Source organism: Oryx dammah, unplaced genomic scaffold (genome assembly GCF_014754425.2).
Source record: "Oryx dammah isolate SB20612 unplaced genomic scaffold, SCBI_Odam_1.1 HiC_scaffold_9, whole genome shotgun sequence".
Classification (NCBI taxonomy): Eukaryota; Metazoa; Chordata; class Mammalia; order Artiodactyla; family Bovidae; genus Oryx; species Oryx dammah.
In genome coordinates this window covers 3424774-3451231 of record NW_024070193.1, presented here as the reverse complement: position 1 = coordinate 3451231, position 26458 = coordinate 3424774, and the positions used below count along the sequence as shown (strand labels likewise).

Genomic DNA, 26458 nt, shown 5'->3' with positions numbered 1-26458 from the left:
CTGCAGTACTCTTGCCTGGAAATCCCATGGACAGAGGAGCCTGGGAGGCTGCTGTCCACGGGGTCGCGAAGCGTCGGACACGACTGGGCGACTTGACTTTCACGCATTGGAGAAGGAAATGGCACCCCACTCCAGTGTTCTTGCCTGGAGAATCCCAGGACGGCAGCGCCTGGTGGGCTGCCGTCTATGGGGTCGCACAGAGTCGGACACGACTGAAGGGAAGAGACAGACAAAGCAAACCCGGCCACTCGTTCCGGCGCCTGCGCAGAAGCCGCCGCTGCGCTGTTCCTGGGGAATTTTTTTCCGGCCTCTCGATGACTCGGCGCTCCTACGTGTTTTCTCCCCAGGTTTTTTGGTTTCGGTGCCGCCGCAGGCGTGCTTGCCGAGCGCCGAGCTGTTGATGGAGATGGCGGCCGCGCCCGAGTGAAGGCTCGTGGAGGCCCGGAGCCCGCGTCTGAGGACTGGACAGGCCTGCGCGCCCGGGGGAGGCCCGAGCAGGGTACGGAGAGGGCCAGGCGACTCTCCGGGTTGGGGCGCCACCCCGGCTCGGCAAGCAGACAGGCGGTTGGTGGCGGTGGCGGTGGCGGGGTGGCCCTGTGTTGTGGTGGGTGTGACTTGCGTGGTGGGCGCCGGGCCTCTCCTGCCGCGCGTCCCGCCCGGGTGTCCGCGGTGCTTTTACTCCGGCCGTGGCTGCGCGGGGACGCGTTAGCGGTGCTGGGTTCTGCGGCGCGGGGCTGTGTGGTCCCAGGCTGCGGAGGGCGGCCGGCGGCGCTCGCGCTGGACGAGAGTTGCAGGAACCGTGGGCCGTATTTGGATTTCGGACAGGATTCCGGGTATGAGCGGCTCGCTTGTGTTGTGGACGTGGGGCCCAGCTAGGTGGTTTGTGGCGGGTGTTTAGTTACGTGACCTTAGAGTTCGTTCATTCACTCATTGCCTCCCGGGGCGTTATTGGGATCGCCGGAGGTTCCTGCCGGGCACTGACCCTGCGGGCGTGGTGGTAGGAACGTGGACGTGGCCTCTGCCCTCACACAGCTCACAGGCTGTGGGTTTTCGTCGCTTTGTGTACCTGTGGTTACAAATTGCGGTTAGTGCTGTGAGGAGAGGTGCCCCGGGACAGAACACCTTGAGCAGTGCTTTTCCGCGGACGTGAGGGTGCCTTGAGGTTTCGGGAGTGTGTGTTGAATTTGCGGCTGGTCGGGTGAGTGGGAAGAGAGGAGGCCCGGGTGAACCTCTGGCTAGGAACTGCTTGCTCTTTCAGCGGCTGTCTGTGAAAGGGGTTGAGATGTGATTGTATGCAATCATCGGGCGTTTTCACTGGAGGAAGAAAACAGGAACCTCGTGTTTCATTTGTTTATTTCCTGGGTCACCGTTTCGCTTTGATGACTGGGCAGTCCCTCCTCCGTGGTCCTGTAAGCGGGTCCACTGGCAGCTCAAAGCTGAGGTTCATACGTTCCTGCTCACTTTCCACCCTCGTTTGTGGCCTCAGATTCTTGAGAAATTTCTCTGCTTTGGTGGAATGGTTTTGCCTACGTTTTCCCTGTGGCTGGGAGTCTTTCCAAGTTGACATTGAAAGTGACTTTGTCCAGGCTGGATAAAACTGAAAATGTAACTTATTAAACTCTGAATTGTTTAAGCACCGGGTTCTTTTATTTTTGAGGCAGGGAGAACGTTAGGTTTGCTGGTTTATAAAGTCTAGCAAGTTTATTGGAAAACAAGTACCGTACAAACATAAGACACGAAATATATTTTTCTTTTTTGGTAAGTATTTGTGTTATTTTCAGTTTGAGGCTATCAAAGTAGATTTTTCTTTCTGATCACTCAAGTTTCTAATGCCGCTCCCTAGACTGAAGTTGGAATTTTTGTTTGGTTTCTAGGATAGATGCTATCCCTTTTACATCAGTGCATTTCTGACACAGATGCAAAAACTCCATATGTGTAGTTAAGTAAATGGTCAAGGGAAAGAGAGTCAAGTAAAAACTTCTGCTTGTTGAGAACTACTCGAGACATGGCATGCACATTATGAAGCTGGAAATGTTAGAGAAAGGGCCCTCTTGGTGTTGTATTCTCCTTTCTCATCTTCAGGAGTCTGTGCTCCCCCCTGCATTGAGTTGCTGTTGTCCAGTGACGGCCTCATCTTAGAAGGCTTTAGGTTTCCGTCTAAGGATTTGAGAAAGCAGTTTGTATTCTCAGACTTGCACTGGAAAACATTAAGTACCCATCTGAATTGTGAAAAGAATAAGGAAAGTTCTTAGTTGCTGCTAATTTGCCTGATTTTGTTCCCCCCTCTCTTTCTTTTTTCCTTTCGTAGGACTTCTGCTCCAGGGAGGACACCTCATCCAGGATCATGATGCCACTTCCCCACCGTCTGGGTGCTGCTTGATCCCTTGTCTAAGCTAATGCTGTGGGATCCCTTGTCTCTTGTGGAGGAATCCAGCTGACTCTTGGCATGAGGCCCCTGCGTTGCAGGGGTTGAGAAAGACACCCCATGGCATCTCTGGATGACCCAGGAGAAGTGAGAGAGGGCTTCCTTTGCCCTTTGTGCCTGAAGGACCTGCAGTCTTTCTATCAGCTGCAGTCACATTATGAGGAAGAGCACTCCGGGGAAGACCGTGATGTTAAAGGGCAAATTAAAAGTAAGAGACTAGGATTTCCGGCTTATCTTGTTCTGTCATTGGGAGCTTTAACTCGTGGGATGGTTTTTATCAGCTCCCATGGTTGCCACTGTCAACTAAAAAAAGATGTACAACTTGAGAGTTGTGAGTTAAGTTTTATTTGGGGGCAAAATGAGGACTGCAGCCCTGGAGGCAGCATCTCAGATAGCTCTGAGAGCCTGCTCCAAAGCAGAAGTGAGGAAAAGTCAATATATAAGGTTTTGGTGAAGGGGGAGTTCAATGCCCTGAAGCACTCAATTTACAACAGGTTTTTTGTGAGTCATGAGGGTCTGATGCACCATAAAGGGATTTAGTGCTTCTCTAGATATGAGGAGATGCAAGGATGGAGATCATAAAATCTGTTCCTAAAAACATCCAACCATCTAAAGACCTGTTCCACCAGATTCCCTGGAGCACAGCGTGCCTCACTCCACCCTGAACTCCCTCAGGGGTTGTTGAAGGTCAGCAGCTAGAGCAGCATGGGGCTCAGTCTCCGTAGAGGCAGATGGCAAACGCCTTTGCTGTTCAGTTGTTGGCAGTGCTCTTGGTAAGTGCCAGTTTGTAGTTGACACCACCATCACACAATAAATAAGGGTAAATTAATAATAACAATAGAGAACACGTTTCTAGTGTTTTTCACGTAGCTGCTGCTGCTAAGTTGCTTCAGTCGTGTCCAACTCTGTGTGACCCCATAGACGGCAGCCCACCAGGCTCCCCTGTCCCTGGGATTCTCCAGGCAGGAACACTGGAGTGGGTTGCCATTTCCTTCTCCATGTAGCAGGTGGTATTAAAAACATTCCCCTGCATTAATTTCATTGAATTCTCAGCATAACATTAATTTCACTGAATTCTCAGCATGTGTTGTCAATGAGCCCCATCTTACTGATGAAGATTCCAGACACACACAGATTAAACACCGAGATAATGCCTACACAGCGAGGCTTCACACACAATGTGAAGCTGCACAGTGAGGTAGAGCCTGGCTTTGAACCTAGTAAGTGTAATTGCTGTTCTCTGCTGTCTCTTCCTAGCCTGTTTGAATTACCTAAGTGCCAGTGCCAGAGGGTTTCGGGTGGAATTCCTTTCCTTTGCTATAAGCGGAGGCACATTATATACCCGTTTACCTGTCTTCAGCTATCAATGCAAAGAAATAGAGGAAAACAACAGAATGGGAAAGACTAGAGATCTTTTTAAGAAAATTAGAGATACCAAGGGAACATTTCATGCAAAGATGAGCTCAATAAAGGACAGAAATGGTATGGGCCTAACAGAAGCAGAAGATATTAAGAAGAGGTGGCAAGAATACATGGAAGAACTGTACAAAAAAGATCTTCACGACCCAGACAATCATGATGATGTGATCACTAATCTAGAGCCAGACATCTTGGAATGTGAAGTCAAGTGGGCCTTAGAAAGCATCACTACAAACAAAGCTAGTGGAGGTGATGGAATTCCAGTTGAGCTATTTCAAATCCTGAAAGATGATGCTATGAAAGTGCTGCACTCAATATGCCAGCAAGTTTGGAAAACTGAGCAGTGGCCACAGGACTGGAAAAGGTCAGTTTTTATTCCAATCCCAAAGAAAGGCAATGCCAAAGAATGCTCACACTGCTGTACAATTGCACTCATCTCACATGCTAGTAAAATAATGCTCAAAATTCTCCAAGCCAGACTTCAGCAATACATGAACCATGAACTCCCTGATGTTTAAGCTGATTTTCGAAAAGGCAGAGGAACCAGAGATCAAATTGCCAACATCTGCTGGATCATTGAAAAAGCAAGAGAGTTCCAGAAAAACATCTATTTCTGCTTTATTGACTATGCCAAAGCCTTTGACTGTGTGGATCACAATAAACTGTGGAAAATTCTGAAAGAGATGGGAATACCAGACCACCTGACCGGCCTCTTAAGAAATCTGTATGCAGGTCAGGAAGCAACAGTTAGAACTAGACATGGAACAACAGACTGGTTCCAAATAGGAAAAGAAGTACGTCAAGGTTGTATATTGTCACCCTGCTTATTTAACTTCTATGCAGAGTACATCATGAGAAACGCTGGACTGGAAGAAACACAAGCTGGAATCAAGATTGCCGGGAGAAATATCAATAACCTCAGATATGCAGATGACACCACCCTTATGGCAGAAAGTGAAGAGGAGAGTGAAAAAGTTGGCCTAAAGCTCAACATTCAGAAAACAAAGATCAGGGCATCCGGTCCCATCACTTCATGGGAAATAGATGGGGAAGCGGTGGAAACAGTGTTAGACTTTATTTTTGGGGGCTCCAAAATGACTGCAGATGGTGATTGCAGCCATGAAATTAAAAGACGCTTACTCCTTGGAAGAAAAGTTATGACCAACCTAGATAGTATATTCAAAAGCAGAGACATTACTTTGCCGCCGAAGATCCGTCTAGTCAAGGCTATGGTTTTTCCAGTGGTCATGTATGGATGTGAGAGTTGGACTGTGAAGAAGGCTGAGCGCCAGAGAATTGATGCTTTTGAACTGTGGTGTTGGAGAAGACTCTTGAGTCTCCCTTGGACTGCAAGGAGATCCAACCAGTCCATTCTGAAGGAGATCAGCCCTGGGATTTCTTTGGAAGGAATGATGCTAGCGCTGAAACTCCAGTACTTTGGCCACCTCATGTGAAGAGTTGACTCATTGGAAAAGACTCTGATGCTGGGAGGGATTGGGGGCAGGAGGAGAAGGGGACGACGGAGGATGAGATGGCTGGATGGCATCACTGATTTGATGGACGTGAGTCTGAGTGAACTCCGGGAGATGGTGATGGACAGGGAGGCCTGGCGTGCTGCGATTCATGGGGTCGCAAAGAGTCGGACACGACTGAGCGACTGAACTGAACTTACCTGTCACAGATTCAGGCTTTCCTGCCATCCTTAATTCCTTCACTGCACCTTGTCCTCTGCAGCACAGGAAAAGGAAGGTATGGTTGAAGTGTAAGGAGGAAAACCTACAAAGGTGAAACTTGGTGAGCTTCCAAGGACCCTCAGTGGTCATGAAATCCTAAAGGATTACAGAAAGAATTTTTGAATGTAATTTTTGCTGTTCAGAGTATTCACTTCCTAGACTTCAGACTCTAACCCCTAAGTACGGTGCTGGTGCTCTGGAACTCTTTCCTAGTGATTCAGTTAACCGCTGGTCACACTTCTGAAGGCAATAACAAGGTCTGATGCCGCATTCACAGCTTTGTTGGGTGGGAGAGAGAGGAAGTGATCCATGTATTCCTAAGTGGACTTTGGCCTCCGCACATGTGAGTCACGCGCCCCCTGTAATCAAAATAATCTCACTCTATGTCTCACTTTTCAGTTCAGAAAAAAAGTTGTCAAAAGCATTACTACTTATAACCTCTGACAAAAAATATGACAATTAAACATTTTCGAAATCCTGAAGGCTGCGATGGACGAGGTGGCTTCTGACTACAGAGTCTGGAACAGCCTCTTAAGAGGCTCTTAGGAGACAAAAGAGAAAAAAAGAACAAGGGAGAAATGTGTGTTCTTTCACAGACTCCCAACAACCCTGCAGGAAGGTGGTTGGTCTCATTTTACAGAGAAACAGCAAGACTCTGAGATGTGCAGTGTCTTGTCCAAGGTCGCGCAGGGGTTGGCAGAGCTAGGCCTTGGCCCCGTGTCTTCCATGCTCTGTGCCCATGGCATCCCAGCTGAGGTGAGGCCCTGTGTTCCGGGCACAGCAAACACTGCAGCTGGAAAACTAGCAAACAAATGAACTGCTTGTCTACGTGGCCTTGGGACAACTAAGGGACTTCAGTGAACGCCCAGTCTTAGTGTCAGCTGGAGTGGGTCATATACTAGGAGTCTGCTAAGACTTTGCTGCTAGTGGCTAGAGAGGTTAGAGAGTGGTGTCTTCACATTGCTGGGACAACTGCGCTTCTATTAGGGAAAATGTGTAAGATTATTGAAGTAATAGAGACAGGACCGTTTGTTTCCGTCTGAAGGGAAGTGAGGGCTGATCGTGAATCCTGGCCAGAGAGAGACCGGAAGTTATCGAGTTTAGTTCCTCTTTTCTGTCAGTGCTTCCCCCTGCTTTTCTGTTTCTGCCTCCTTTGAGAGACAGTGGGTTTCCTGTCGGCTTTGGCTGTGGAGGGAAGACGGGCAAAATGAAGCAGACACCTAGATTTTAGTCCCCTTTCCTTTCCTCTGGCTCATAATCACAAAACATTCGCAAGCACTCAAGACTTGGGCTTTCTTCTCAACTAATGAAAAGGAGAAACGTGGTACTGAGCTGAAGGAATGCTTTGGGCTGATCAGATACTGGAAACTACATCTCTAAGCGGAGTTCCTTGCTCCCACCTGCTTCCTGTGCTTGGCTTGTGGGCACTTGGGAACCTGGGATTGGAAAGAACTCTGAAAGATGATGCCAGCTAAGGGGCCAGGCTGCGAGCACTACAGCCTGCTTTTATTAGGAAGGGCGTTTCTCATTTTCCATTTAGCGCTGCTCACAATGAAAGGCTACAAGAGGGACCTTCTTTGGTTGGCTCAAGCTTTGGTTCTAACTCCAACATAACCTCTTAAAAGTAGCCTCACCATCCCTTCGGGGGCAGGTTATGGGCTGTTTTCTCTCCTACCTCCCAATATCTGGCATCAGAGGAACACTGTGTATATAGCCCATGGTCCTCCTGGTGCCTTCACTAAGCTTACTTTATTTATTTTTAAAATTTATTTATTTATTTATTTTTGATCTTTTGGGGGGACTATTTTCTTTCCTTCTTGTTTTTAATTTTTATTGCAGTACAGTTGCTTTACAATGTTGTGTTAGTTTCTGCTGTACAGCAAAGTGAATCAGCTATACGTAGGCAAACGTCCCCCTCTTTTTGAATTTTCTTCCTGTTTAGGTCACCACAGAGCCCTGAGTAGAGTTCTCTGTGCTGCACAGTGGGTTCTAGGCTTGCCTTGTAGCTGCCTTCTGCCCCAAAGCCATACAAAACCCTCAGGAAGGATTCATTGCCTGGTCCATCTTGAATTGAGGACATGTGCCTTGTCCGAATTTTTAACAAAGCCTTTTCAGGACACAAGGGCTGTCAGTTGAATTTAACTTTCCTGATTCTCTCTGTTCCTCTTAATCAGCCTCTTATTTGGGAAACTTGAAATCTGGGAACCACTCTGGTGTTCTTGAAGATTCTGATTCCATCTGTCTTGCTGGAATCTGGGAGGCAAGACCCAGGGCTAGGGAGTGACTTGGAGGGGAGACGATGCTCTCTGTAGTGTCCTCAGGCTCCTGCTGGCTGGCTCTCCCTCCACCTTTCAAACTCTCGACTGGACGTTTTTGTTCCCTTAGGAGCCCACGGTTCTTCGTGTGTCCTTCCCTGGCCTCCAACTATTACTGTCCTTGAAGTTCTTGAATTTTATGTGAAGTCTGTTTTGCAGCCCTAAGACTGCAGACTAGAGTTAATCATAACAGTACTGCTGCAATCACCATCTGCAGCTTTCTTATGGGACCCGAGACCCAGGGGTTCCTTTCTGTACTACGCGTCCAGCATGTACAGCTCTTTCATGGTACTTGTCCAGATCTTTGAATCCAAGAGTCTTTACCTGAGAACTGATTTTCTGGTAGGGTTTGCTAATGTTCCTCAGCCTGCCATTGAGTCTCCCCTTAACTTCATAATTGATTTAAATCAATAATTTTTTTAAGTGACAGGATCCCTATAATGATTACGGGCTGGAGGATGGAATTGGACCAGTAGATGGGATTGGGACACTGCTCCTAGAAGTTTGCCTCCTTCCCTCCTACTGCTTCTGTCCTTGGAGAATGAAAGAACCCTGATACAGGAGAATTCACGAAATGCACTGGGACCCTGTTGATAGGGGAAATCTGAGTGCTCTTCCTGTGGCACCTCAGCACTCCACTGGGGATTCTTCATGGATTCATGTGGCGTTTGTTCCATTTCTTAAGGTCTTGTCCAGAAGGCTAGGAAAGCAAAGAACAGGCTGTTGAAACGGGAAGGAGATGATCGGGCTGAATCAGGCACCCATGGCTACGAGTCTTTCAGCTATGGAGGGGTCGACCCTTACATGTGGGAACCCCAGGAGCTTGGTAAGAAATGCTTTTCATTCACTCATTCACTCATTCACTCATTCATTCCTGAGCACCTGTGTGTTTTCAGAGTTGGCTAAAGAAACACCAGTAAACCTACATGGTCGTAAGCTTCCCAGGGCCTTTGTGTCCTAGTGGGGGAGATAACCAACAGGGATGAGCTGGGCATTCAGACACAAAGCACTGTGGCGTTAGGCACCGCATTAAATCTTTACATGTGGACTCTCATTTAATTGTTATTGAGCTCCATGGGGACCTGCCCAGGGTCAGACAGCTGGGGCGTTGCAGAACTGGAATAGGAGTCCAAGTCTCTGAACATCACTCCAGACACAGTCCATTGTCTCTTCTCATATAGATGTCACCTGCCTACTGAAAAGCACTGGTTCATGCAGCTTCATTTTCTGAATTGTGTAATTATGGTATCATTTACCTGCTTTCCGAATTATCTTCTTTTGAGGGTAATGGAAATAGCCTAAAATTTATTTTGGTGATGGTTGCACAAGCCTGTCAGTAAACTAAAACCCACTGATTTTGTATGCTTTAAATGGTGAATTGTATGTATTTGGATGATAACTCAGTGAAGCTTTTACCAAAAAGATCATGCCACATGGAGCTGAACTAACTAATCTTCCATGTCCTTTAACTGTTGAATGTTAGTGATCATTAATATAATACTGTCTATCCATGCAATGGATAAATAGTGATTTTTTTTTTTGTAGTACTTTGTTATACTTTGTTTGCATTTTGGCTGAGCCATGTGGCATGCGGGATCTTAATTCCCCGACCAGGGATTGAAGCCACAACCCCTGCATTGGATGCGTGGTGTCTTAACCACCAATTGCTAGGGAAGTCACGTACTGCTTTATTATACTTTGATACTCATTATCTTGTTCACCTTTCATAAAAGCCATGTGAGGTAGAAAGGATAGTGATGCTCATTCCATTTAAAGTTATATAAGATTTAAAAGTCAAAGTCAGTTCCACAACCACACACCAGCCAAATTTTAAGAGCTCAGTCTCCATGTGTGGCCAGTGACTAACATATTAGAGAGTGGAAACGTTTTATTTTCATCATGGCGGGAGAAAATAAAAATAAGACTATATGCATATACTTATTTGTTACATATGAAAGACAGTTAAAACATGAAGGAGACATTTTAAGTGTATGACCTCTTATGAGTTTTTTGATAACTTATTTCATGATTGGCAGTGTTAAATTTTTCAAAGTGATGTTCCAGTTAACTTCCCTGATTTAGCAACTGAAGGAAGGTACAAATTGTGAAAGGTCAAGGGAATGGCAGATTTTCAGAGTTAATGCTCATCGACACTCTTAAAAATGTGAAGCTAAATTTTAATTAGATGTTAAAGTATGGCTAGGAAGAAGAGAATAATGGATGGTTAAGAATCTAGTATAAAGATCTAGATCAGTAAAGTACCTACATGAACAAGCCGTCTTTGGGAGGAAGAAATGAATTGAGTGCTGGGAGGGGTTGGGGGCAGGGCCAGCTTTCAGAAGCGGTGACAGATTGAGCAGGAGCTCATCCAGATACTCTGAGACAAAAGGCTACTTGGTTCCATCTGTATGAGGATTGTCCTAGGTCTTGGCTGCTGGACTGAGGATGCTATCGGTTGAACTAGCCCCGCAAAGGCATCTCTTAGCATTTGCATGTTGGGGGCTATTTAGAGAAGGGTTGTATTCATTCTGATGAAAAAGCCATATTGTACCAACTGTGAAAAGTATAGAAAAGTTTAAGATAAAAAAAAAAGAATAGCCGATAATGTTATTTCCTTTTTGTTTAACAAAAGTTCACATGCTGGGCAGTGTTCTAAAGGTTTTATAAATTTAACTTCTTTAATCTGGATAACAGCACTGTGTGGTAGCTACTCCTGTTTTCCCCATTTTATAGCTGAGTACTCCAAGTTACAGAGACGTTAAGGAACTTGTCCACGGTCACACAGTGTGTGGCAGAATCGAGCGCAGGCTGGTTCCAGAGCCCAGGCTCTGTCCTTGAGGTCTTCCTTAACGTATTTTGCGGCCCCAACGTGACCATAGTTATCATTTTAGCAAACTTCCTTCCGTTAGCTTTTCTAGTTTTTAAATTTTTATTAAGACGCTAAAATCCTAGATTTTGGGCTTGCTTTTGAAATGCAGGGTAGGGAGGCTCCCTCAGGGGAATGACAAGTCCTTTGTGTTGCCTCCTCCCTTCCTTCTAGGTGCTATGCGAAGCCATCTTTCTGACTTCAAAAAACACCGAGCGGCCAGAATTGACCACTATGTCGTTGAAGTCAATAAATTAATAATCAGGTTAGAGAAGGTAAATTTATTTGTTTTAAAACATGTTTTTTTGCTGCAAGTATAAATTCTTTGAAGGGAAAAATTACATCTCTGCTGTGTGTGTGTCGTCCTAAGTCTGTTGTGCGTGTCTGACACTGGCAGGAAAACAGCCTGCATAGAGCGGTGCTGAGCATGCGGCGCACGGTTCTGGCCTGGGCTGGCTTTACTGAGCGTAGCAGCCCGGGTCGATGACTGGCCACATACCCAGCTTCCCTTTTCCTTCTTGTGAAGCCCACTTGACTGCCTGGCAGCCCTTCTGCCTTCAGATCCTTTCCTCGTTTGGGGGGGTCCCAGGCGCCGTCACACGAAGGGGTAGAGTGGGTGATGCCTTGTGATGGCAGACAGGCTGGTAGCCAGACGCGGGAGGAGCACCACCAGGACCAGCGTATGCGGTGGGAACCTCTTGTCCTGTGGTTGGCTGAAGAGCAAGTCCTCAGTACCATGACTGCTCTCTTTTACATCAGCCCTGGAAATGCTTGATGGGTGTCCGCTAGCTCTCCGCGTGCACTTCGTGGGGCAGGAATCTTGGGTCCGCTTTCATCGTCCAGGAGGGCTGTGGAGAACTGGGGGTCCCCTTCGCTCGCGGTAGCCACCCTGCCGTGTCCTTGCCTGCCCCTGGCTGTTGCTTCCGTGGGCAAAGCCGGCAGTCAAGAGACTGGAATGGGTCACGGGAAGGCAAGTGCCCTCTGGATGCAAAGCTAACGCTCTGTCCCTGTGAAGTTGTTTCTGTGGCGTCGTGGGGTTGGAGATGACATACTCTTGAGTAATGCCGTGCACTTATCCCCACTTGATGCCTCCGCCTGTAGGCCCTGTATCCACCACCAGATTCCTTCCTTTTGACCCTTTTTTCTCCTTGTCAGCTGACTGCGTTTGACAGAACAAATACCGAGTCTGCGAAGATCCGAGGTAACTCTAGAACTTTGCTCACGTTCCTTCTGTTCTTTATCGTTCATCCTGACCCCATCTCTTTTTTTGAAATGGCCTCCCTTTGTGTGTGTTTGGTTTTTTGTCTTGTTCTTCCCACAGCAATAGAAAAGTCCGTGGTGCCTTGGGTCAACGACCAGGACGTCCCTTTCTGCCCGGACTGTGGGAATAAGTTCAGCATCCGTAGCCGCCGCCACCACTGCCGCCTCTGCGGGTCGATCATGTGCAAGAAGTGCACGGAGCTCATCAGCCTTCCCTTGGCGAGTAGGTGACGTGGGGGCAGCCTGGGCCCTGACCTCCTGTCGAGACCAGCCCCCACTGGGGGGCCGGGGGCGGGGGTTTGTTTCAGTGTGTGGTCATGGGACCTTCCGTTTACTGTTGATTCCTTGCGGCCCACTACAGCCTCAGCCTTGTGCTAGGGCCCAGGGGAGCAATGGTCTGTAATAGAGGTTGGGCAGCTTTTCCCATAAGAGACCAGATAGTGAGTACTTTAGGCTTTGTGGCCCACATCCTGTCTCTGTGACATTTCTTCTTTATTACACAGCCTTTTTGAAGTGTGAAAACCATAGGTAGCTTGAGGGCCACGTACAAAGCCAGGCGGACTTGGCTCGCCGGTCGTTGTTTGCCCACGTGTGGTCTATCAGCATCGTCCATTCCTCCAGGGTAGGAGGAACCCAGTGGCCCAGGGCTTTGACTCTCAGCTGGTGAAAAGTTGCTGGAGATGATCTCAAGGCCTTCTGGCTGACTCTGGGATGTGTGGGGGTTTTGCACCCCTGCAGAGTTCCGCTGACTCTGCACGTGCTGTGGCTGCAGGGCGTCTGGGTAACATGGGAAGGGGCAGATGTTTCCTGGGTGGGGCTCTGGTGTCCAGTGGGCACGTGTCGCCTTGGTAAGCTCCCTCTCTCCCCAAGATGACTCCCTGTCTCAGCTGAGCCATGTTTTGGGGACACTCTTCATCTTCCTTTTCTCGGGCTGATTAACTGATATTTACTGGGCAGCTGCTGTGCAGTAGCCCTATTGGAACAAACCCACAGGGATGCAAAGATGAATGAGAGTTTGTGCCCTCGGAATCACAGCTGCTTGGGCAGCTCTGGGCTGTGCATAGAGCAGTGATCACATGGAACAAGTGGGCAGTGGGCCAGGAGGAGTGGCATGGCGGGAACTCATAGGTGGGCAGATGGTGTTTGCCTCAAGGAACTGGGGAGGCTTCCTGGAGGATGTGCCATTTGAGCTGAGATTTGGCAGGGGTAGCGGTTGGGGTTTGGGCACGGGGGAAGGCTGAGGGGGACGATCCCAGGGAGAGCCTGGGTGTGTCCGGGCAGCTGGAGCAGGCCAGGAGGTGGTAAGGCCAGACTGAGGTGAGCCTCAGAGCTTCAAGGACAGACTGTCCTTGGCTCCTGGCTCTCTCCTGGAGGCACTGGGCCTCCAGCCCACCGCAGAGCCTGAGTCCCGGCAGGCAGAGGTGTGGGTGCCTCTTGCCCGGGGGAGCGTCTGCACCCCACCTGTGGAGTTCACCACTGCCCATCCTGTGTTCTTTACAGACAAGCTCACCAGTGCCAGCAAGGACTCCCTGAGCGCTCACACTAGCCCCAGCCAGTCACCCAACAGCGTCCACGGCTCCCGCCGGGGCAGCATCAGCAGTGTGAGCAGCGTGAGCTCCGTCCTGGATGAGAAGGACGATGACCGGATCCGCTGCTGCACACACTGCAAGGACACGCTCCTCAAGAGGGAGCAGCAGATCGACGAGAAGGAGCGCACGCCCGACGTCGTGAGGCTCTACGAGGTGATTCCCGGGCCGGCTTGAGTCCAATTCGAGAGGCTGGGCTCTTCGTTATGTGCACACCCGTGGATTTTGAAAAATGCTTTGGGAAATCGTTCCTTTTAGTTATTTTTAGTTTCTGCCAGAGGGCACTAGCTGGGGCCCTGAGTGAGTCGCAGAGTCACTGGGTGTGTTGCAACAAACTTGCTTCCTTGCCCTTCCCTGCCCACCTGAGAGTTGGAGGTTGGCGCTTTTGGTGGCCCAGGGGCAAGAGGAGGAAGGCTGGTTGCCATGCGGTATGGACAGGTTCTGTGGGTCAGAGCGGGAGCAGGAGCTGGTGGTGAATGGTGGACCAGAAGGGTCCTTGGACACTCACTTGGGAGTTTGAGAAACTTCCCAGAAGCATAGAGCTTCCTCTTTTGAGTCCCTTCAAATGCCTCAGCTCTGGTTACCACCAGCAACCCTGCAGTGCCTTCAGTAGCTGCTACGTTACAGGAGCAGAGTGTAGCCAGAGCGTGCGGTTTACAGTCAGACGGGCATGAGCTTGACTCTGCCTCCTAACCCAGATGAGGCCTGCAGGCTGAGAAGGATGAGCCAGGAGGGTGTTGGGCAGGGAGGTGATAGGAAACGGGGAGGAGCGGAAAGAAGCAGTTGGTGCAGAACCGGACAGGGGAGGAGAGAGCTTTTGTCTGGTCATCACTGAATGGCTGCTGTTAGCAGCTCTGCGGGCTCCAGTGGCTGTGTTTCTGGAACCACCAAGAAAATAGACTACTAGAAATGGTGTTCATTAAAACCTTGCTGAGCTGCAGATGTAGCCGTTGTCCACTGTTACGTGGAGCTCACGATCTGATAATTTCTACAAACAGCCGCCGAGCTTTTGGTTCCCTTCTTTTTTGAAGTGAGCCCTGGCAATGCCGTGTGTTGTGTCCAGCGTCACCGGGCAGATGAAGGCCATAGCAACTGACTTCTTTTGCTGCCTTGGTGGCTCACATGACGTGTGTCCCGGAGGGCCTCGGTCCTCTCAAAAACATCTGGCCAGAGTTCACCCTTCTTTCCTTCCTACAAGATTTCCTTGCAGAGTAGGTCTATAAATCAGGAAATTGATAACAATGAACAGAACAAAACTAAAAGCCACTCTCTGCATTTTTTTTTAATTTAGAAAACTGCACATTTTATATACATCTCCGTTGATTCCACATAACCTTTTTGTTGCCTTTTCTGTATCTTGAGACACAACTCACCTCTTCTTTTTTGTTCTTAGAAATTACGGCTTTGCATGGAGAAAGTTGACCAAAAAGCTCCTGAATACATCAAGATGGCAGCATCGTTAAAGTAAGCTCTTCCTCTCTGTCTTACTGACTCAGTGGTGACTGTTTTCTGGCATTCTGGTCAATTCTTTAGTAGCTGAAGATGTAGGCCCTGCCCTTTTCCCTTCAGTCCTCATAGCTAGACGCTGCAGCCCCTGGCAGCAGACGGTGGAAGCGCGGGGAGCCCTGTTTCTTGAGTCCTCTCAGCCCCACCGTCCCCAACTACCCCCATATATCTGCACCTCCTGCGTCCCAGTCCTCCTGTCTCCACTTCTTGCCCGAGACCACTGGCTCTGAAGGAGAGCAGGGAAAGGACATAGTCCCTTCTCTGCCTGCAGTTCACTGAGCAGTCACTTCACTCAGTGGACCCCAGTGCCCTCCTGTGAGCAGCTGGGAGGAAGCATAAACCTCCCCGGAACGGAGAGTCCTTGACTGGGAGCGTCTGCCGCGTGCTCCTTTCCTCCCTGGAACTCAACGCGCCCTCCTCCCACCCCTGCCCATGGGTTTAAAACTAGAGCAGGCCTACCTTCTACCTGGACGCCAGCAACATCAGCTGGTGTTCCTGGCAGTGTGCTGGCATCCAGGCCTTTCCTCAGGACATTGTCGCCCGAGGGCCTCCTCTCCCAGAGTCCTGTTGGGTTTTTGCTTTGTGCCTTAGACACCATTGTGGGCCCGTGGGCTCTCCGCTAGCCAGAGGGGAGCTACCATTGCTGAGCGCATTTCCAGGCGTGTTAACTCTTCCTCCAAAGACCAGTTCTGAAGGGCTTCAGCAGGTGCATTTCAGTCTGTGGCTCATTCACTCAGTGGATGTTACCAAGCGCGCGTTGGGTGCCGAGCACTCTTCTGAGTGCTGGGGCCCTAGGAGGGCACAGCGAGGCCAGCTCCATTGTAACGGGAGCGCAGGCCATAACAAGGGGACAAGTGACACGCAAGATAATGAAGCGGGCCTGATGGCTGCCCCGAGGGTAGCACGGTGGGTCGATGGGACTGAGACCAGGGCAGCGATTCCAGGTTCAGGCCAGCCCTGTTATCTTCCACACGACCTGGCGATATCGAGACAAAGTACAAGTCCTCTTAGTTCTGGTCTGATGTTCTTTTTGCAAACTATGCAGTTAGAGATGATGAAACAACTTTACTGAATCTGTAGATTGCAGAACACACCAGGAGTTTTCCAGCCAGGATTGCCCGATAGAGGGAAAGCAGGTTAGCCTGGCGGTGCTTTTATTTACCTTAACTTGCTGCTGCCTCAGGAGGGAGCCGAGTGGCCGTAGCTGAGGCTGGATTAGTAGCTGGGAGATCACCTGAAATGTTTCTGTTCTCAGTAAACCATGTTTAAGCTCGTCCCATGTGCTAGTTACTGGGGGTATAAAAATGAACAGCCATAATTGCTGCACTCGGAATTCAGCAGTCTGGTGGGTGTGTGTGTGTGCTTAGTTGCTAAGTGATGTCTGACTCTTTTCTACCCCATGGACTATGGCCCGCCAGGCTCCTCTATCCATGGGATTTCCCAAGCAAGAATACTGGAGTGGGTTGCCATTTCCTTCTCCAGGGGATCCTCTTGCCCCAAGGATTGAATCCAGGTCTCCTGCTTGGCAGGCAGACTCTTTACCACTGAGCCACCAGGGAAGCTGCTTGGTGGGAGTGGCAGCCTCGTAAATGAAATTCTGAGACCACATGATAACCACGTTGTTCCTCTGAAACTGACGTTAAGCCCCCACTGGCCTTTACTGATGTCCCCTCCTCTGCTCTCTGGGTAGTCTTTGAGGAAAGAAAAGTGCCTTCTCTGGTGTGGTGTAAGCAACTCGTGTAGTCAACCACTTCATCCCTCTTCCTAGATGCACAGAAGTTGTTCAGGGAGTGTTTAGTAGGCTGAAGCAGGGTCAGTCCTACTTGTTTTGACAACGAGCTTAGGAGCTAGCCGTCATAGGCCTCGGCACTAGTTTTCCCACGGCATCGGCAAATTAAAAGCGACTTCTGGTTAGTTAACACTCACATTTTGAAAAGGAACGAGCATTGCATTATATGAAAGTCACAGTGAAAGTCGCTCAGTCGTGTCTGACTCTTTGCGACTGATGGACTATACTGTCCATGGAATGCGCCAGGCCAGAATACTGGAGTGGGTAGCCTTTCCCTTTGCCAGGGGATCTTCCCAACCCAGGGATCGAACCCAGGTCTTCCACATTGCAGGCGGATTCTTTACCAGCAGAGCCACAAGGCGGGGGAGTCTAAAATGCATTGAAGAGAATTAACTATCCCCCTCTCTGTGAGGCCTTAAACCTGTAGAGTCCTTTTACACCACACTCTCCATTCAGTGCCGTGAAACTTAGATCAGACATCTGCATTGTTTCTCCCTAGTGCCGGAGAGACAACCTACAGTCTGGAGCATGCCGGAGACCTGCGAGTGGAAGTGCAGAAAGTGTACGAGCTGATAGACGCGTTAAGGTAAGGTCTGTTCGGTGATGTTCCTGACTGTTGGCTTAAGTGGAGGATGCGTTGGGTTTACGGGGTGGTGGGTGGCCAGCAGACCCAGCTTACCTGGTCCTGGTGATCGAGGGGGCGTGTGAGGAGGAAGCTGAGGGGGCTGCCAGCTCCGGCTCTCAGTGCGTCTCAGTAACTTGCTTGAGGAGTTTTACCGTTCATGATTGCTACAGGAACAGGAGCCGACTGGCATCAGCTGTGTGTCGGTCACTGGCTGCTGCCACACAGGGTGGCCCTTGTGCTCTACCACAGTTACCCTGTGACGTAGAGATTAACACTCCATTTCATAGGTGCGAGCATGCACCACAGCTAGCGAAAGTGCTGGAACCAGGATGGAAGTCCAGACTCTTTCTTCAATTTGACCACTGCTATATTTTTTTTTTTTGGCTGTACTGTGTGGCTTGTGGGATTTTATTTCCCCAACCAGGGACCAAAACTAGGCCTACGGCAGTGAAAGTGGTCGAGTCTTAACCACTGAACCACCAGGGAATTTCCAGCTACTGCTTTTTAACTGTGGATTGGCTATTGGGGTTAGATCAGCCCTTTGCAGTATAGGAAGTACTGTGATTCAGAAAACAGACGTGGAACCCTTGTCCATCCATACACGCGAGACTAGCTACATAGGTTGCAGGGTCAGAAGCAAGATGAAAATGCAGGTCCCCTGATCAAAGTTTAGAATTGTAAGGGACTTCCCTGGTGGTCCAGTGGTTAGGAATCCGCCTTCCGATGTGGGTTCAATCCCTGATCAGGGAACTGAGATTCCACATTCCACGGGGCAGCTAAGCCCGTGTGCTCCAACTACTGAGCCCTCGCCCACAACCGAAGAGAAGTCTGTGTGCTGCACCCGAGTGCCCGCAGCAGCAACCAGGACCTGATGCAGCCAAATACAGAAATAAATACAAAAAAGGAGGCTTGTAAGGCAGTGACAGCAGAATGCTAAACTAAGCACAGGGCTCCTCCCTGCACCGGTCACGGGCCCTCGGTGGCTGGGTGTTTGTCGTTCGCCCCGTGCTGGTCTGGGGCCTCGGGTACAGCCACCGGGTAAGAAATGGGCTTCACCCGCAAAGACGTTTCAGGGGAGCCTGGAGCCCATTTCTCCTCATACCTTGCCGGCATGCAAGCCTGGCGACTGGGGACTCTTCACCCATGTTTCTGAGGCTGGCTGTGCCTCTTACAGCAACGTGTTTGTTCTCATGCAGTAAGAAGATCTTAACCTTAGACATGAAGCAGGACCCGCCGCCACATCCAAACACTCTGCGGCTGCAGAGGATGATCAGATACTCGGCCACACTGTTTGTGCAGGTAAAGCCGCCGCTCTCCACCACTCAAGAGGGCGGACGGGGCCCATGGCTTGCTTGCTCTCTGTTCGTACACTTACGGCTCTTTAGGGTTACATGTGTGTCAGCCACATCTAGAGAAAAATCTGCATGTCAAAGGAAAGTGACATAGACCCTGCTTTGGGTGTGCTCACCACCCTTTATGTAACTGTTCGCCTGTCCCTGGGCATTTGATAGGCTCCCATTTCTCTGCTGCTATGAGAAGTGCCTGGTGGACCTGCTTGCACAGAGTATTTCCTCCTTGGGATAAGCTCCTGGGGGACTCTCCCTGGGCTCTTGGTCTGGAGGAGACAGGTGATTGTACAAGGGCTCATTCCACCTGGGAGGCTGCATCTGAGTCGTCTCGACCTCAGAAAGCCTGCGTGAGAGTCACAGTCGCCTGTGGGGCTCCTGTCGGAGGTTACCTGACACCGTCATGCAGAGTGACGCCCTCCCTGCTTTTGACGGATGACTGTATTCCATAGTCGTTGGTGGGTGCCCGCTGCGGCCCAGGCAGGGTTTTCGGTGCTGGATATCCTGATAGACCTTCCCGTTCTCATAGAGCTTATATTATAGAGAGGGGATAGATGAGAAAGAACTGAATATATGGCTTAAGAGGGTGGTAAGTGCTGGGGAGAACCGGAAGGAGGGCATGGGGGTGGGGCTCAGATGGTGGCTTACAGATGTGCTAATAGACAGGGAGGGCAGGAAAAGGCCTCACTGAGAAGGCAGGTACCGGGGATGTCTGGTGTTGATCATCTCCTAATGAAAAGGCTGGCCCCTCCATAAGGAAGCTGGCACGGACCTGATTTCCAGGTTAGGTCCTTCCCTGCTCTGCTCGTTAGGATGACTGTCTTAGACTGATGTGACGTAGCTTCAGCGGGCTCTCACTAGGGAACTTCAGATTCATTTCTTTTTTCCCCTGAAAAGGGTTTAAGTGTAAAATTGTCCGTGACCCCCTACAGGAAAAGTTGCTTGGTTTGATGTCACTGCCGACCAAAGAGCAGTTTGAGGAACTGAAACAGAAAAGGAAGCAGGAGATGGAGCTGAAGAGGATCCTGGAGAGGCAGGTGAGCGAGGCAGAGGACGCTGGCTCCACGAGCAGAGAGGCCTCCAAGGCTCCCAGGGGGTCCCGTGAGGTTGTCGTTAAGTCAGAACCTCTCACTCGCTCTGGTTTGTGTTTTCCTTCTGTTCTGGCCTCTTGCATTTTAGAAATCAAAGTAACTGTTTTTCTCCCCCAGGTCCTATTTTTCTTTCAGAGGTTCTGCTGATTTTCTCCTGTCTAGAATACCATGGAGACTGGCGGTCCTCCCCTCAGGACAGGCTGCAGGGAGTTCTTAGAACACTTTGGAACATGCAGTATTAAACAGAGAATACTATGTGTATTTAAGATTGTGTGAGATTCCAGTGTAGATGAGGGGTAATAGACCTCAGAGGTTTAAGGTAAGTGCTTAGCCAGTGAATGTGAGATGGAGGAAGGCTTACCCCTTAACTTAACTGTTGTTTGTTATTTTAATTTTGAAATATCATGGCTTGATTTTAGCAGCTGGATATCACAGTCCCGAGGTTGGGGATTGGAGTCTCACTGGAATGGGGATGGCATGGCCTCAGTGGTGGCCAGCAGTGTGGCTGTTGGCCTGGTGACCGTGTTTCTTTTTGGCTTTGGTGTCTTTGCAGGCTGCCCTGGAATCCCAGCGGAGGCTTGAGGAGAGGCGGAGTGACCTGGCGTCCCGCGCGACCAATGGGGAGGTGGCGCCCCCTCGCAGGGGTCCTGCCCCGCTGAGAAAGGCTGAGGGCTGGCTCCCGCTGTCGGAAGGCCAGAGGCAGAGCGAGGACCCGGACCCCCTCCTGCAGCAGATCCACAACATCACGTCCTTTATCCGGCAGGCCAAGGCTGCGGGCCGGACGGATGAAGTGCGCACGCTGCAGGAGAACCTGCGCCAGCTGCAGGACGAGTACGACCAGCAGCAGACCGAGAAGGCCATCGCGCTGTCCCGCAGGCAGGCCGAGGAGGAGGACCTGCAGCGGGAGCAGCTGCAGGTGCTGCGGGAGCGGGAGCGGGAGCGCGAGCAGGGCCAGGCGGCCTCTCTGCACACGCGGACTCGGTCTCTGGACTTCCGGGAGATCAGGCCTTTTCAGCTGGAGCCGGGCAGAGAGCCGCGCACCCACCTCGCTCACGCTTTGGATCTGGGCTCTTCCCCAGCTCAGAGCGGCACTGCCACCAAGACCTCTCCACCCACCTCGGCTCCCGATCCCTTCCGAGGGTGGTCTGGGCCCCCAGCCCTGGGCCAGGAGTTCCTGCCCCAGAGCACCGCGTCGCAGCGCAGTGAGGCGCCGTCCCTGAATCCCTTCGATGAGGAAGAAGACCTCGCCAGCGCCTCAGTCGAGGGCACGGCCAGCCCTCCTGCTCCAGAGCCTTCCCTCGGCCCGCCAGCCCGCGTGCTCAGAGAGTACAACCCTTTTGAGGAAGAGGAGGAAGAGGAGGCTGTGGCAGGGAATCCTTTCGCTAAGCCAGACGGCCCCGCCCCCAACCCCTTCGAGGAGGAAGATGAGCACCCCCCGCGGACACCCGCATCCCCCCCTGTCCCTGGCAACCCCTTTGAGGAGGCCCCCTGCACCAACCCCTTCGAGGAGGAGAGTGACGGGCAGGAGGGCGCCGAGCCCATCGAGGAGGAGCTGCTGCTCCAGCAGATCGACAACATCAAGGCGTACATCTTCGACGCCAAGCAGTGCGGCCGCCTGGACGAGGTGGAGGTGCTGACCGAGAACCTGCGGGAGCTTAGGCGCACCCTGGCCAAACAGAAGCGGGGCACCGACTGACCCGGCCAGGTGGGGCCCTGCGGAGCGGGCGGGCGGGCTGGGGGTGTGGAGGGGGAAGGCGGAGTTTAGGCTGGCTGCAGGTTAGGGTGGAGGAATTGGCTATTCGGTGCTGTGCACTTGGAGCTTTTCCTGTGACAGCTGAATAATAAAATGGGAACGAGAACAGGAAGAACCAGCATGCATTTGCTGCTTTTCCTGAGTTTTTTTTAATAGTTGAGTTTTCCCTGTAGAAGGGACGTGAAATCTTCACTGCCGAGGTGTCACAGGTGCGGTTCTGGTGGGCCCTGGGCAGAAATGGCTCCCATGTGCACCTGTGCCCGCGTTCGCTCCTGCCTAGTGTCCGTCAGCTTGCAGTGTTAGAGGGCAGCCTTCTGTAGGGCCCTTCCTTTAGCCAAGACACAGAGCATAGAGCCCTTTACATCCTACTCGGTTCTTAGTCTGTCCCATTAGACTATGTTCCTGTCACCTGGGACTTCCACTGCCCTCCTGGGCACGTACTATGCGATGGCAGGGGAAGGTCTCACTGTAGAGGCAATAGTTTAGACCCAGGAAAGCCCCTCTTAAGAGGGGTGATGGGGGTGAGGTTTCCTCATGGTCTCTTGCCCTCTTCCTTTCAGTTCTTATTTCTCTCTTTCAGGAAGTTAATCTCCCAGTGCACGGTTATCACTGTGAGTCTGTTCGTGAGCTTTTTAGAGAACAGCAGTTTTTAACTTTTTGGCTGATAGTAGTAGTATACTTTGGGAGCAGAGTCTGTCCAAGTGTTGCTCTGTGGAACTGAATGACCACCGGGACAACTGTCTGTCCCCGGAGGAAGTGTCCTCTAGAGCTTTGGCACAGCTACTCTGAGCTGGGCTTTTTCTAAGGGCCCAGGCTATAGTTTAGGAGTTGGTGGTCAGGAAGCCCTTGTGGAACCTTGTCAGAAGAGCTGAAGTCCCCTGAGTCAGAAGGTCAATGACAGTAACTTCCAAGGCTCGTCAGTGAGCCTTTTTGTCTTGCAGGTCATCTTGTGCTGACCGTGGGCACTGGTGAGATACTCTCTCACCTACGTGTAGTAGTATTAAGAAATTAAATGGGGAATTCCCTGGCAGTCCAGTGGTTAAGACTCTGAGCTTTCATTGCCGAGGGCATGGGTTTAATCCCTGGTCAGGGAATTAAGATCCTGCAAGGGGTGTGGTGTGGCCAAAAAAAATAAATAAAAGTAACACGTTTGCAGGAGGCACAACCCAGGATCATTCTGGTAGAACCGCAGTACTTGAACTCTTCACCAGTTAAGGGCAAAAAGGGAAATTGTGAATTTCGCTTTGGTGCTTAGGTTTACAGGGACATGACCCTTAACTAACATCTGACATCAGATACCCAAGTGTGCTCGGCTCTGGGTAGAGTTGCTGCAGTTATGCTTGTTAACTAATGAACAATAACTGACCACTAGTCACTTTACACCCATAACTAACTCTGGCTCTTACGGTCACTGGTTACTGGTGTAAGGGCTGAAATTTATTTTGTCTCATTCTGGGAAGACCCCTGTTGATCTTGGGAATGTCTGAAAAATTACTGTGGTGTAACAGTAATCTGTATTTGTGTTGACACTATTCACATTTCTTTAGCCCCTGCTGGCTCTTTGGGCTGAATGAAGAGGTCCTGTACAGAAGCGTGGCAGTGGGGAGTGAGTGGGTGGGCGGAGCGTGTGTGGAGGACCTTTTTGAGTTTGGGTCCTGTTCATAAAGCAGTGCGAGTGGGTTACTAAGGTCAGCCAGTTACCAGCCTTGCTGATTGTCATGGTTTGGGGAAGCCGGCAGTCAGGCATCTCAAATGCTGCCTGGTACAGATGTCCTTACCCCCTCAAGGTCAGTGCCCTTCATGTTGTTACTCTTGAGGGTCTTACGGATGACTGCGTGTTCCTCGCTGCTCGGTCTGTCCTTTCTCTCTGACCGAGAAGAAGGAAGCTCTCTGTACCAAAAAGCAGGTAGTTCCGGAGCCAAGTGCTGCTTGCCCTCATAGTTATTTTTCTAATGAGACTATATCTCCTTTAGTTAGCTGGTGGTTTCAGTTAAGACTAGTTTACCAAACATACCCTTTCCCTGAAATCAGCTGCAGGTAGCAATCTCTTAGTAACTTAAGAGCAATGAGAACCAGACCTATAAGAAACGTCTTTAAATTTAAAAAAGAATCACTGAATATACTTAACCAAACTAAAACCCTCTGATGTGATTGAATTCCTCCATGGCTACATCTCCTGTAATCACAGACATGACTGGAGTCAGAATTCTCTATCCCTCCGTTGTACCATTTCCCGGAATTCATAGACCCAAAGATGGGCACAATGTTGGATTTACAGGGATGGGGGAGCATCATGGAAAAAGTGGCCTATGAATTGCAACCACAACTTCAAGTTCTTCCCTCATGTCAGTGTTTCACCCATCCTACATCCCTTCAGCACAGACAGCTCCCATCCATCTCATCAGAAAATGAGCAAGTCCTTGATCCATCGTTGGCAGATGTCCCTAGACACAGATCACGTGTGGAAGAGACTCTGGGGATTCGGGCATCAAATGAAGCTGACTTTCCTTTTATGCCTTGATTGTATTTTCCCTTGTCTAATACACTAAGGACACTTACTCATTATACTCGCTGCTCAATGTATCTCTTTTGTTCAGATACTAAAATGTACCTGAGTCACCAAGAGCCATGTGGTAGGCTGGACGTTGGTATAGATCGGTGATGGGATTCAAGGTGAGAGGCGGGTCTCTAATAGGTCACAGGCTGTGGTGGTAGATTGTGCTGGTCACCCGAAGTGACTGTTGGAGGGTCATTGATTTGCATGTACTAGTCTGGGGCCTTGTATTGGAGCCTTTTTAAAAAATAAAATAACAAGATATTCATGGTTGGGTGTGTGTGTTTGTGTGTTTGTGCACACCAAGAATTACCAGATAACATCTGGTCATCTCCTTAATAATACCAGTCCTCTCCTTAATGACTTCTGAGTACAAGAAAACAGCCCTAGCTCCTGTGTTCCCCGTGTGGTTATGGCCTCGAGACAAAACCAGGAGTCTTCCCAGGGGATAAATACAGGTTCCAGTTCTGCCCTTATGTTCAGTGATTCCTGCAGTGTTGATTAAATGAACTGTCTTACACAGGTGTTGTGCCCAAAGGTAGCAGAACTGGGCAATGGGAAAAGAGAGGAAGCTGCTGAGTGGGTCTTCGATGTTGCCATCACTTGGACCTTTGAGACCTCCCAGGACTAACCCAGGAGGAAGTGATGTTTAGGAGTGTAGGGTGCCCCTCAGGCTGCCACTCGCATGCTGGTCCACACTCAGCCTCCAGCCGTTCATCTCGTGTTCCAGCTTTGGCTTCAGTGGCTTTTGCTGCGGGTAAGCAGATCTTGGCTGTCACTGTGCGTTCACCTCTCCAGGTTTCTAGGTGGTAGTCGGCCCTGCCAACTCAGTTCTCCGGGGTCCGGAGAGTCACTGACTTTCAGTCTGGCCAGCTTTCTCATGTAAGGACAGGAGTGACAACTATCAGACTCTTCATGTTTCTGAGCTGAAGCTGGAAGTCCTGAAGTCTTTTGGAAAACCATGCTAGGCTACTGAAGAGTTTTAGGCAGAAGAGCTTGTGACCTTAAAGTTCAGAAGACGTGCTTCCTGTGGATGAAATGTCCTCCCTAATGTTAGAAACCTGAGTGTCTGTACACGAAGCAGGCCAGGGCAGCTTGGGTTTTGGAGACAGGCAGACCTAGGCTGGAATCCCAGGCGTGTAACCCTTAGCATGCTTAACCCCACCACACTCTCTTTGATCTGTAAACTGGAGTTGTTTGGAGGGTTAAATGAGGTATCCATACCCAATACTTGACATTCTCTCTGACCTACAGCAAGCACTAAGTATTACCTGTTTGTTTTGTTTTTAAATTTTCTATTTATTTAGCTGTGCTGGGTCTTGGTTGCAGCACATGGGATCCTCGATCTTCTTCGCAGCATGTCACATCTTTAGTTGAAGCATGTGGGATCTAGTTCCCGACTAGGGACTGAACCCAGACCCCTGCATTGGGAATGTGGGGTCCTAGGCACTGGACCACCAGGAAATTACCGTACAAGGGTTTTAGGAGCTCTGACCAGGAGCTGGGAACAAAGACCAAGTATATTTCTTTTTTTTTTTTTTATCACAGAGGTGGATTAAGAAACACTTATAAAGGTCACAGCCCAAGGACACTGATCCATTAAAATACTGAGATTTCACCATAAAATCATACAATGCTTCCCTTGCCCTACACCTTACCACCACACCAAAAGAACGCCAGTATAAGCACAGACTGCAACTGAATGAGGAGCAAAAACACACTCTCTAGGGAAGCCCAAAGTCACAAGAGACAAAAGCTCAGACACTAGAGGAGCTGAAGCCTCTGGCCACCTACAGCTATTCCAAACATTAAACAGCTCAAGTCCCAGCCAGAATAACATACCCTTCATAACAGAGGCTTATTTACCTCAGTTCCTATTACCTAATACAGCCAATAATGTCTGACTTTCAACAAAAAATTTTAAGTGTGCTAAAAAAAGGTAAGGAAAAAAAACCCCACTCTGATAAGACAAGTATATATCACAACCAGATTCAGATACTAGACAGATGTTGGAGTTACCAGATAGGAAAGTTAAGTGATTAATATGGTAAAGAGTCTAGTGGTAAAAATAAATAATATGCAAGATGAGATGAGTAATGGAAACAGAGATAAGGAAACTCTAAGAAAGATTGAAAGGAAATGCTAGAAATAAAAAAACACTAACAAAGAATGCTTCTGATGGGCACATCA

The 26458-nt window shown here is 49.8% G+C and overlaps 1 protein-coding gene across 1 annotated transcript; it reads left to right on the top strand.

Moving 5' to 3' along the window:
* The first annotated feature begins 375 nt into the window (after positions 1 to 375).
* Positions 376 to 24540, top strand: RBSN (rabenosyn, RAB effector). The gene is made up of 12 exons (XM_040246701.1): positions 376 to 499; positions 2309 to 2633; positions 8578 to 8718; positions 10933 to 11033; positions 11914 to 11959; positions 12080 to 12241; positions 13519 to 13760; positions 14998 to 15068; positions 17399 to 17485; positions 18721 to 18823; positions 19803 to 19907; positions 20515 to 24540. Exons 2-12 carry the CDS (start codon positions 2486 to 2488, stop codon positions 21655 to 21657), a joined length of 2349 nt encoding a protein of 782 aa, XP_040102635.1. The 5' UTR covers positions 376 to 499; positions 2309 to 2485; the 3' UTR covers positions 21658 to 24540.
* Positions 24541 to 26458: the final 1918 nt, after the last annotated feature.

Coding starts and splice junctions, on each gene's coding strand:
- RBSN (XM_040246701.1), top strand. CDS start 2,486: ATGGCATCTCTGGATGACCCAGGAGAAGTGAGAGAGGGCTTCCTTTGC. Junction 11,034..11,913: donor TAATAATCAGGTTAGAGAAG/GTAAATTTATTT, acceptor TCTCCTTGTCAG/CTGACTGCGTTTGACAGAAC. Junction 13,761..14,997: donor ACGTCGTGAGGCTCTACGAG/GTGATTCCCGGG, acceptor TTTTGTTCTTAG/AAATTACGGCTTTGCATGGA.